At 40.2% G+C, this 12,969-nt stretch overlaps 1 protein-coding gene across 7 annotated transcripts in view; it reads right to left on the bottom strand.

Moving 5' to 3' along the window:
- The window catches only part of ATP2B1 (ATPase plasma membrane Ca2+ transporting 1), a 126,634-nt gene that overhangs the window by 36,120 nt on the left and 77,545 nt on the right, over positions 1–12,969 (bottom strand). For all 7 annotated transcript variants that reach the window (XM_047788309.1, XM_047788313.1, XM_047788311.1 and 4 more), the window contains exons 6-10: positions 9,538–9,678; positions 7,120–7,158; positions 5,815–5,976; positions 4,165–4,379; positions 993–1,235 (exon numbers count right to left, since the gene is read on the bottom strand). In XM_047788309.1, the coding sequence (XP_047644265.1) occupies positions 993–1,235; positions 4,165–4,379; positions 5,815–5,976; positions 7,120–7,158; positions 9,538–9,678 (800 nt within the window). The remainder of the gene's footprint in view (positions 1–992; positions 1,236–4,164; positions 4,380–5,814; positions 5,977–7,119; positions 7,159–9,537; positions 9,679–12,969) is intronic.

Below are 12,969 nucleotides of genomic sequence, written 5' to 3'. Positions count from 1 at the left end.
TCTTAACAACTGAAGAAAGTGAAGCTCAGAATTTCAGCTGGTAAAAGGCAAAGCTAGACCGAGAATCAAGATCTCATCTTTCCAGTCCAATAATCTAATTCTTGCAATACTAATTTTGTTTATGGTTTTCATCCATAAATCACTAGAACACATAGCAATCAAACAATTTTTTGCTTTGTTATAAATATGACTTCAAAAACTTGCAAAGTTAAAAATATCTTCTTCTAAGGTAGCACAAGTCTAGAATTATTTTATTGAGTTAGTCCCAAAAGATTTTAGGATCACCTTGTAGGTAAGATCTACTGAGAAACCAAAGAGAGCATACAGCAAGCATATATAGAACCTATTATTTTAAGTTGAAATCTAGTTTCAAAACTTTCGCTAGTAACTTGAGAGTTGACTTTCTATAGTAAGATAGCCTAGTCTTTCATAAATGGCAAAGTAAGAATTTAAAATTAAGGACTTGTTCTAGTTATAAGGCTCAAGAATTTAACACAAGAAACTCAAAATACAAGAAGAGAAAAATACAAGTAAACAAAATGTTTATATTTACTGATCAAATCTCCTTACTAGTAACACAAAATGCATCAAAAGAAACAGTATATGGACATATTCCTTCTTGAAATTTAGCACAATTCAATTTCTTCAATTTATAGATAGCAATGCTAGGCCTTATTAACTACATACAGGAGTTCCTGTTGTGGCTCAGCAGGTTAACGAACCTGACTAGTACCCATGAGGATGCAGGATGCTCAGTGGGTTAAGGATTAGATGTTGCCATGAACTGTGGTGTAGGTCACAGATATGGGTCAGATCCCGCATTGCTGTGGCTGTGGTACAGGCCGGTAGCTGCAGTTCTGATCTGACCCTTAGCCTGGGAACTTCCAAATGTCATAGGTGTGCACCCCCCCACCCCCCAAAAAGAGCTACATAAGTCTAATTATTACAAACTATTATTTTCATATATGAAGTAATTGTTAAAGAAACCTTACCAATATTTTTGATGTATAAGCACAATTCACAGAAATTCCTGTTACGAGATAGGATAAAATATTTGGTGGAATAGCTTCTGGTTCAGGAATCTTTTTATAATGTTTTTCATTTATGTAGGCTTGAACAACTGTCATCCTGTTCATTGTCAATGTTCCTGTTTTATCTGAACAAATAGCTGTAGCATTTCCCATGGTTTCACAAGCATCCAGATGCCTTACTAAATTATTATCTTTCATCATTTTCTACAGTGACAAAAAAAAAAAGTAGTTAGGCTACCCATAAAACCAATGACCTCATTATATTATAATGATTATAAACTGCTCTAAAATCAGAACTAAAACTCCTAACTCTACATGGATACATAGTCTAAAGCACCAATTTAATACTGGAAGAATTTAGGAGATCTGACCTATTCAAATAAGCTAGAGAATAACAGCTTCCTGTGGTTTTGATCACTTTCCAACTACATAACAAATCTAGTAAATGAATACAGATACCCATGTGCAAACCATGCTGACTACATGCCTCCAACGGCTTCTGCAAAGTGTCCTCAAACGACAGGGGGAATGACAATTTGTAGCACAGAGGTACTTACCGCCACGTAAGAATACATTACGTGTCAGGGTTAAGTCTCCATATTAAGTGGAAAATAAAAGATTCTTATATCAATCATCACCAAGTAAAAAGTAGCTTTTATCAGTTAAAATAGAGAGAGAGTTTGTGGGCCTGTTGCTGCCTGATTTTTTTTTTTTTTGGATTCTGATGGATTGAGGTAACATATCAAACCTAGAAAGGGTCATTTTTATCGTCTCCATAAACTGGTACACTTGGTAGTCTCATCCTCAGGACCATTCCTTCCTCTGATTTATAAGCAAAAGACAGTTTCTAAAAATAAATAAGAGTTTCACCATAGTTCCAAAAGGCATTTAGGTTAAAGTGCTTGATAACTGATTCTTAAAACATACCTGGAATGGGTTTAAAATTGCGTAGAGGAGTTCCCGTCGTGGCGCAGTGGTTAACGAATCCGACTAGGAACCATGAGGTTGCGGGTTCGGTCCCTGCCCTTGCTCAGTGGGTTAACGATCCGGCGTTGCCGTGAGCTGTGGTGTAGGTTGCAGACGCGGCTCGGATCCCGCGTTGCTGTGGCTCTGGCGTAGGCCGGTGGCTACAGCTCCGATTCAACCCCTAGCCTGGGAACCTCCATATGCCGCGGGAGCGGCCCAAGAAATAGCAACAACAACAACAAAAAAGACAAAAAAAAAGACAAAAAAAAATTGCGTAGTTATTTTACAAAGTATGTTCTGTGACTACTAAAGTGCAAGATCCTGTAAAAAACTGGTTCCTTGAAGAAATAAGTACGGGAAAGGAAGATTACTGTGATTTGCATTAATACTAAAGATTACAAGAAAGAAGTTCTGCAGTAAAGAAAATGTGTTCAGTTTTGCAAAAAGTGAAGAGAGGAGCCATAAGGACTATACCTCAGTGAGGAAAAAAAAGTAACTTGTAATATTTTGGCTAAAAAAACACTTAATAAAAGAAAAAAGCTTAAAAAATGCTCCTATTCATTTTCTATCAAAGAAACTCCAATCAATCCTGTCCATATCTTTTTGATCAACTGAAAAATTAATATCATTAATTTTATTCAAAGTGAACTAATGACGGTATTCATAAAATGATTTTATCAATGTGCCTAAAACTTAGGTTTTCCCCAATTATTGCTAATTATTTTAAAACATCAAAAAAAAAAAAAAAAGGACAAATAGAGGAGTTCCTGCTGTGGCTCAGTGAGCTCAGGACCCGACTGTAGCAGCTTCGGTCACTGTGGAGGTTCAGGTTCAATCCTCAGCCCTGCACAGTGGGTTAAGGTTCCAGCACTGCCACAGCTTAGGCTCAGATGCAATCCCTGGCCCGGGAACTTCCATGGGCTGTGGATGCAGTCAAAAACAAGAAAAAAAAGGGACAAACAGATGATGAGGCTGATTTCATTATACTCTGATATATTTGCCACCATATTTTTGAAACAAAAGATGTACAATGTCTGAAAAGATAAGGGAAAAATATCCTTATCCCGGCAAGTCGATTGAAAGTTCTCGGGAATACTGTATAAGAGGAGAGTGCGAGAGCAGGAACTCCGACTAATCGCTTTGTATTGCTCTCCGTCAGCAACACTACTTAAGGAGAAATACGAAGTAACACTAGAAAACTGACAAGAGTCCTATTCTCCCATTAGGCAGAGTTTTATATGTGAAGCCATTTTGAAAGATCAAAACTATCCACGCTAAACTCTTTAAATCCAATTCACCTTTTCTACCTAAGATATAAGATTGATAAAAATTAGTAACCTTCAACTAAAACATTCCTTTAGGTAAACAGCAGTTTGCAAAGCCATCCAAGCTAATTTTTTTTGGCACTCTACCTGGAGACTGAGAAGGCCTGAGCTACTGTAAATGGAGTGGAGGGAGAGGGTGACATTTGAAGAGACTGGAAAAAGTTAGAGAGCAGATGTTTCAGCGGAAGGAACACATGGGCCCTGAAGTGAGAACGGGGTCGGCGTGCTGGAGAACCAGCCAGAAGGCCGGTGAAGCTGGTCCAGAGTTGGGGAGAGTCGGGGAGGGGGGGGGGTTTGCACCCAGCGAGGACCGTGAGGGGCAAGTCGGGCTGGGCCCAGCGGGCCGCAGCAAGGAGCCTTGCACTTCATTCTGAGTCTGATGAGACGTCCCTGGAGGGCTCGAGTCTGCCTGCCGGGTGAAGGCGGGAGCGTGCGGTCACGCAGGTCCAAGTGCAGAAGCGAGGAGGCCCCAGTCGCTGGACCAGTGGCGCTCCCTGCTCCAGCCGCACGGGGCAACGACACCAGTCTCACCTCAAGGTTACACATGGGAAGCGGGAAGGGACAGGAGGACACAAACTACCCCAGCAAGAACACGAAGTGAGAACCTTCCCGGCAGTTGGCTGGGTGTCCGGGCCGCCCTCCCGGGGACGGTTAGGTCTCCACACGGAGATCTTCAACTGCAGGGGGGAGGAGGGACTCAGCGACAGCACTCCTACAGCAAACAGTGTCAACTTATGGCAATCTACCTGCAGCACCTGAGAGGAGAGAGTGAGCCGTGGTGCCTTTTCCGCACCTGCTGATGCTTTAAACCCAGGACGTCTCCTGGACTATTTGCCACTTACCTTGACCGAGTAAGCCAGTGAGATAGTGACGGCAAGGGGGAGACCCTCTGGCACTGCTACCACTAAGACCGTAACTCCAATAATGAAGAACTTGACAAAATATTGTATGTAGATGGGTGTGCACTCAGCAAGCCACGGTCTCTTCTGAATCCAGAATGTATCAATTACAAAATACAGTACGAGAATGATAACTGTGATGGCAGACATCAACAAACCTTTCGGCACAGAAAAAGAAGGAAAACGTAATTATTAAATACTCCAGACACGACTCCCTCTCCCTTACGTATCAGCCACTGGAAGAATTATAACTGCTTCGGCAATATTTATTTTAATTTCTCTGAGAAACTGTTACCTCCTTTTTTGGCACCTAACTCATCACTTGACATTGTCAGATTTAATTTCTTCTTCCAAGTTGTCCCCAGGAGAAATGGGAAAAAAGCATTTATGATTCTTAATTATATCTTAGGCCTTCTACCAAATCTGAGACAAAATAATGGCCAACGACAAGGAAACACCCAAGCCTTGGTGCTTTACATGTGGACGAGCAGCCTGATGATAAAAAAAGAAGCTGATACGAATCTGATCAATGGGGAAATCTGGAATTAAATATTTAACCCTATGTTTTTAATGAAAAAACACCAATTACTGAAATTATTTAACTTTTTTTCATGCTACTGCTTTCTTAGAAAACCAAGAGTTAATCATGTCTTACAAACCATTACCTTTCTATTTTGTGGGGCAGTTAGTCCTTCTACATGAGTATTACGAAATAAAGAAGAGCGACATGTCTGGGTCTAATAACCCAATCCAATGTCTACGAAAATACCATCATCATGTTACATCCACCCATTTCCCCAACACTCTGAGTCAGTATTACCATTTGGTTACATATTACAAAAAGCAAACATTTGCTATGAGATAATAAGCTTCCTGGGGACAGAAGCCAAAACTTAACTTTTTTCAGCATCCTCCTGAGAAGTCACGGAACGATGCCAGGTAAGTAACTTGTGCTGATTTAGCCACACAAAGAGGATACTGTTGAAGGGCAGGCTCTGCTTCTAGCCAGAGTTGTGCTTTTTCCCCCTCCTACAGAATGGTTCTCTGAACAGGTGCTTTCTAGTGGTGGTTGCAATTTATCACTTTAGCCTCACCAGGAGGATGCTCTAACTAACCCATTCAATTTAAGCAAAGCACAACTTTTAGAAAAACATGTACCTAAATTTTTCTTTGTCACAGTCAGTAGAAAAATTCGGAAATGTGGGATGAAATTTCTTTTTTTTACAACTATGGTTAGGTAGTCTTTACAGAGTAACCTCACAACAAACCCTCTCTTGCTCCCAGAAATTCAGAGAAGAGCAAATGGGCTTGTGAACTGGGCTCCGACCCTAACCCGACCACTTACTTATCAGCCAGTCTGCAGAGGACACTCCCTCTGTGTAAAGTGAGGAGAACAGATTCCAAGCTGCAAAATATTATGAGGATCTACCGTAACTCAAAGGGCGTGGAACATGGTAGCTAAAGCTGAAAATATTTAATTCCCCTTCTACTCACAAAGCAATGACTTTCATTCTTAAGTGTGTCAAAAGATGGTATTTTAAACAGAAAGTCAGCATATGTTACAACAAAACATCTTATTTTCTCTTATCATACCTGCTTTGCCAATCTGAACAGCCAGCTTTGTCAGTTTCCCCTGTAAAACAGATTTCTCCTTTTTTGGCAAGTTGGCTTTCTTTTTGTCTTTTTCATCACCATCTCCACCTTCTTCACTCTTCAAAGGCTGCATTTCCATGGCTGCACCATCCTGGGCTTTTGCTACATTGAAGAACATATATAAATGTCACTACATTTTAAAGGCACATATAACGGTTAACATTCTCAAGCAATTTGTAAAAAACAAAGACCAATTTCTTACAGAAACACACAAAAAATGTAAATATTCAGCTTTGTGCCTGTGTCTGTGTCTACCCTGAGAAAATAAGACAACAGTGAAACTTTGCACCAGCTGAGAATCTTGTGCTAGGAAACAGGCATGAGGCATAAGAAGAAATACAGGGTCCTAAAAGTCAGAGCTAAATACCAAATCATTTCTCTTCCCGTGTGTTGTGCCAGGTAATGAGACTCATTCCAAACACCGGAAATCCCTCCCGTGTAAGTTAAGACCATAATGTCGAACGTGATGTGTGTTCACACAGAGAGCTGCACGTACATTTACAGACTCTTAAACACGCAAAAAAAATTATAGTACGTGTGCTGTTTCATATGGATTTCTGCTAGCAATCACACAGTAACCAATGATAGAATACCCGAAACATTTCTTAGTTTAAATTTACCTATGTCTGGACTTTTCTAAGCTTACTACCAAAAGTCATATTTAAAATCTTATTAATATTGTAAAGGCAGCATGAGTAAGGCGCTGACAAAAGAGAGATTCATCCCAGTGCCATAGACGGTTGATTTTCCCTGCTAAACGTATCCTACTTTCGGATGACTACAGTACAGGGAAGATATTTTTGTTTTTGTTTGCTTGTTTTGTAAGGCTGCACCCATGGCATATGGAAGTTCCTGGGCCAGGGACTGAATCCGAGCATAGCTGTGACCCTGAGTTGTAGCTTCAGCAATGCCAGATTCTTTATTTAACCCATTACACCGGGCCAGGGATTGAGCCTGTACCTCCACAGTGACCTGAGTTGCTGCAACCAGATTCTTAATCTACTGCACCATGGTGGGAACTTGTGTTTGTTTTTAGTGGGTTTTTTTTGGCTGTACCCATGGCATGTGGGGGTTCCCAGACCAGGGACTGAACCTATGCTGTAACCAGAACCTATGCTGTAACCAGAGCCACAGCAGGGACAATGCCAGAACCTTCATCCAGCTGAGCCAAAAGGGAACTCCAAGAGATACATTTTTGGATATAATGAGAACAAGCTAAGGATACTTTTATCCTCCTGACTTTACCTTTGTTGCGATTCTCAATAGCTCCATCTTGTTTCTTATCTGTAGGAACAAAACAGGAATTAAAGCTTTCCAAAAGAAATGAATACAGCCATGTAAAGTATGCAAGGGTAGTTCACATTTTGATAACAACTGTTGCACAATGGGGTGTGTGTGTGTGTGTGTGTGTGTACACATACATACAGACTGAAGAGCATTCGGTCTGTAATGACCTGCTAGCTCAATCACTCCATGTAACCATGAAGGAACACTCCAACATAATTTGGGACATCTATACTTGGCTGCTTTCTCTATAGACTTTAACTGTTTTTTGTTTGTTTGTTTGTTTGTTTTCAATGCTGTAATACACCCAAATATGGTACAAGAGGTTTTCAAACTAAATACAGATAGAAGCCTAAGAATGTAGAAAAGGGAGGCAGGGGTGGAGAGATGGGAGGTGTGTCATGGGAAGACAACGGGCACACAAGAGAGCTTTGATGGGAATGAGAACAAGATCCCTGCGTATGACAGACAAGAGAGGCCTGCAAGTAAAGCTAGAATATGAAGGTACAAAATAAACCAGTGAGACTACCAGCTAAGGTAATGCCCAAATTAGGTTAGCTCTGGAGAAAACAGAAAGATGAGGATGTCTAAAATAAAAAAGCAATCGAGGAGGAAATGGGTCTACTGTTTGGAACAGGCAGTAGTATAATGTTAAAAATGACAAAGAGGAAACAGAACCATTCCACCTATTCTTCTTCCAACTTCTCTACCAAGGAGAGCTACCTTCAGACTATAGAGAATAAATATGGTCAAAGAGGAACAGATGCTCAGGACAGATGAGAATATACTAACGAATGTCTAGCTACTTTGAATGAACTCAAGTTTGGAGAGAGAGCAGAGAGTCACATCCCAGACTACGAAGGGAACGGAAACAGATTACCCTGAATTATATTAATATATAGTATTAATTCATTCAAGGGAATGGGAGAAGTAGTGGGAGTCCACGGATGGAAAGATGGTGTCTCCCGTTACACACACACACACACACACACACAGACACACGCATCCAAGAATCAAAAATAATGGACAGTAAGTTAGATGCTAATTCCTGCAAATGCACTTGACTGGATTAATACAAACAGGTGTATAAGACCTTAGAAAAAGGGGTGCTTACTGGGAAAGAAACTGTGGGGTCAGTAAAGAGTAAGGTCATGATGCACACTTCCCTTTCTTTTTTAATAGGGTCTGATGACCTCTGTCTCCTAGAAATTAGGATGCAACATAGGGTATGGTTAAGAGCACAGATCCTTGAGCCGGACAAGTGGGTTAGATCTGCCACTTCCTAGATCTCTGACCTGGAGCAAGTTATGCCACCTCTATAAGGCCCAGTTTACTCATCAGTAAAAACGTTTTCTTTTTGGTATAGTTGGAAAGATTACTGAGATAACGCACATAAAGAAGTCAATAAATGGTATCATCACTAATGGTTTTCAAACTGACTTCCACTCTGTCTTAAGAAACTTTAAGGTGGCACCTAAATATTAAAAACACTGCTGTAGTTATAGCAAGCCAAGATTGCAGCAAGGCATTTATTTTAAAAGATCTCAAAATACTTCTGTGTGTGAGAGACGTATGGGCTGACTAGCCTAAGTAAAATTAAATAAATCTAAGTGGTTAAACCACAGTAAACTGATATCATCCTAAAAGGACCAAAACTCTGGAGGAGTGATCCCCAATGAGAGAAAAGGGTGATACCGCAGATGCTTAAAAGAAAAACCGACATATTCCCCAACTAAGTGATTCTGAACTATTTCCCTATGATCTTAGAAGCGTCTCTGTGGTAAACTATGGTTCTCAAGCTTGCGGATAATAGATCCCTTAGAAGGACAGCAGATACAATGGATCAAGATTAAAAGTTTAAAGCCTTGCTATCGAAAGACAGGCTGAATATAAAAGACAAACATACAAGGTGTCAAAGTGAAGTCTTGATTTTATGTCATAAGTACAGACTGGTAAATGTGAATAGTAGAAAACCTGAAAAGATTAAAAGCTCAATGAGGCCAAAATGTGAAATGTCTGACGAATAAAGCTACTACTAAAGTAGCAGGAAAAATAAGCAAATAGGAAGTGAGAGTGTAATTCATTCTGCTGGTCAAATGACAGTGAGAATTAATCAAGGAGCTGCTGAATTTGTCTAGCTACGGTAAACGGGACTGATGGCTTCATCGAGCCCTTCAGAGACTATTAAGTCTTCAAACAGACAAACAAAAAACGCTCTATCAATTGCACAACTCGCAAGTACTACGTTGGGTAATTCATTTTTGTAGAACTCTTTGTATCAAAATCTGATGAAATAGTGTAATTTTTGGTACCAGTTCTTAAAATTTAGCTGCCATATTTCCAAATACCCATCCTTATATAGCGAATTGCTATTCTCACTTTTCTTTTCCTTTTTCTTCTCATCTTTCTTCTCTTCCTCTTCACCTCCAGCTCCAAGTAAGGTAAAGATGATTCCAGTTTGAGAATTTATACCCACAGCAGTAACTACCATTCTTCCAGAGCCTTCCATTACATGAGTACCTATGGTAACAGAAACGTTGTTTTAAAAACTCAGTATAAAGCCTAAATTCTTGAGCTTAAGGTTTTAACGCTGTACTAAGTCACCTAAGTTCAAAGCTCACTCTACCGCTCATTTATCATGTGATATTGGGCAAACTACAGCATCTCGATTACTTGTCCACAGAGGGAGATAAGAGTACCCACACTCTATCCACACAAGACTCAAATTACATCTATAAGAAGAAAGTGTTTGGCATATTGCCTGGAATTTTAGGGGCACCATGAAATGTTCAATATTTAAATTAAAACTGCATTGCCACTAGGGTTACTTCTCTGAGAAATACACTGCTTATAATGAAAGGGGTTTACACTGAGGTACCTGGAATGATTGGCCAATGGGGACGTACCATACAGCACACAGAACTCTACCCAATATTGTGATAATCTATGTGGGAAAAGAAACTAATAAAACACAATGGATGTGTGTACATGTACAACTGAATCACTCTGTTGTACAGCAGAAATTATCACAATGTTGTAAATCAAACTATACTTCAATAAAACCTTAAAAAAGAAAAAAGAAAAAAAGAAAAACAAAAAGAAAAGAAACGTGCCCATAACCAAAGGATTCCACAGCAACAATTGTCCTAATCCCACACCAAATCCACAAGCTGTTCCTCACCCAGGGTCTTAGGCCAGCCCCCACTGGCTTACCTCCTGGCCAGTCTCTTGTCTTTCCAGTTCATCCCCAAGTAAGCTTTAACTTTCCCCAAATGTGATTTTATCGTAAGTGTCTCATGGCTCAAAAACTTCTGACTCTCTATTACCTACTAGATAAAGGACGAAGTCTTCCCTTGAATACGGAACAAACCTTTTGAGCTTTTCATCCCTGCTCTAACATAAAACTTCGTAAGAGAGAGCTGGGGAGCAGAGACGGGAACACGGACTGAATTCTGACTCTGTCTCTCACAACAGTCTTGCAGGTTGGCTGGCATGATTACTTTCGGGAAACCTGGCCAAGGTTACACCATTATTAAGTGACAAGGCAGATTCAATCCGGCTCTCAGAGGGCGGAGGGCATATTCTTAAGACCTAACGCCGGTCGGTTTGCTTACAGCTCTTCAACGTGTACGTCCAATTCTCTGCAACTTTCCCTCCCTCATTACAAGGCTTCCCATGCTTTCGTTCTCGTATTTTTGTGGCTTTTAAGCAGCTTTCAAAACTTAACACTTTTTAAAACACTTACAGTCTTCTTTACAGGTATCGGTTACTTATTTGATCTCCTCGGGGAGGGCAGGGTCTGTAGCACCTACCACCATGGCGTGTACCAAAGCAATGCCAAAAGGTTACTCTCAAAGCAAGACTGTTAAGCCTACGTACTCGTTCTAGCACCTAAGAATTTATAATTAGTTATTAATCACTGAGTATCTTACCTAACATGAATTTTTTAGGACTTTGATTTTTTGCTTTCAAAAAATCTATATTCTGACTCTTTCACTAATTATTAGCTTCTTTGCCAGTAAAAACGCAAGAGAAACAAGAAATGAAATGCAGGAGAGTGAAACAATATTCAATGAGCACAGACTACATGTAAAAGAATATTTGTTTCTTTTAACAATTGTGGATTTCAGCAAGTGTCAGTTTTTTAGCTTTCATTCTTCTTTACCACAGATAATCAAATGTTGGCAGTTAATATGCTCAAGTCAACAGCTTTTGTCCTGGTCATATCCCCACTGCTAACTGAATAGCTGCCTTAAATATCTAAATTTAAAAAGCCAAGAACAGCAGAGAGGGATGGCATCATGAGAATAAATTTAAAAATAAATGCATTCATGTTTTTAGTACATTTTTGGAAGAGGGAAATAAATGCAGAAAAACTTTCCCACCCGTACTGTGATAAGGGACTCTAGAAAGCTATTTCGGTCTTTTCTTAAACATGGAAAATTTAGAGTCCTCTTGGTATACTTGGTGTGTCAGGAACCTGAAGTCTACCAAAACTTATGAGCCATCTCTGTTGACACAGAAAGGGACCCAGGTTCAGCTACAGGATGTCGATCTGAAGAGCTAGGCCCTGTCAAACACGCTAGACGTACATCAAAGTTGACCAGGTGTACGGGGCAGAGAGGGAAGAGGACAGCATCTCACCAAGGACTGTGGCCCAGTCAGCCTACAGCAGCTAGGTAGGACCAGCAAGCTTCCCTCTCCTTTGGAAAGATCAGAGATTTTATTTTTTTGGCTTTCTAGGGCTGCATTCACAGCACATGGGAAGTTCCCACGCTAGGGGTCGAACTGGAGCTGTAGCCACCAGCCAACGCCACGGCCAGAGCAATGCAGGATCTGAGCCGCGTCTGCAGCCCACAGCACAGCTCATGGCAATGCTGGATCCTTAACTCACTGAACGAAGAAGCCAGGGATCGAACCCACATCCTCATGGATACTAATTGGGTTCTCTACCACTGAGTCACAATGGGAACTCCCAGATCATAGATTTTATTGGCTTACTATTAACCACAATTTCTTCTAAGTACAGCCAAGAAGAAGTAAACTAAGTATACATTAAACTTAGAAACATTACACATCTAAGATAATTCTATCTACATGGGATGAATTTCAATTCACATTAACATAAAGAAAAACCCAAATAGAGTATGAACATTCTTAGTAGTGTAGGTCATTGAAGGTGTACAAATCTCAAGATTTTTTTCAAAGAAGTGTTAAGTCTATATTACAAGTGAAACTCTTCCTCTATTTCTAATGGCGTTTATAAATGTATATACATGAAATTGCTCTGATTTTTAGTGGTGGGATGTTTTGCCATAAGCCTTTAGCACAGTATTTACAAATCTTAAAAAGGTAATGGTTAAACTTAGGTATGTGCCTCGAAGTTGTGATTCTAATTTAAATGACCCTTGTCACAGGTTTGACTTTGGATCCAGTAAAACCACGTACAACCAATTAGTATATAAAGTACCCAGATAAGAACTGAAAAAACCTGCCAAGTTATTAAATAGTTAAATAAGCAGAATTTCCTCACGGGGTAGGAAACGTTAGCATTCCATTAACATCTGAAAATGATAATTAAAGACAAACAGGCATCTTTTTTTTTTTTTGTCTTTTTAGGGCCACACTCAGGGCATATGGAGGTTCCCTGGCTAGGAGTCCAATCAGAGCTACAGCTTCCAACCTACACCACAGCCACAGCAATGCAGGATCTGAGCCATATGGGCCACCTACACCACAGCTCACAGCAACGCCGGATGCCTAACCCATTGAGCAAGACCAGGGATTGAACCCACAACCTCATGGTTCCTA

Source organism: Phacochoerus africanus, chromosome 7, assembly GCF_016906955.1.
Source record: "Phacochoerus africanus isolate WHEZ1 chromosome 7, ROS_Pafr_v1, whole genome shotgun sequence".
In the NCBI taxonomy this organism is placed as follows: Eukaryota; Metazoa; Chordata; class Mammalia; order Artiodactyla; family Suidae; genus Phacochoerus; species Phacochoerus africanus.
The sequence above is the reverse complement of the archived record's forward strand: the minus strand, read 5'-3'. Positions and strand labels throughout refer to the sequence as shown.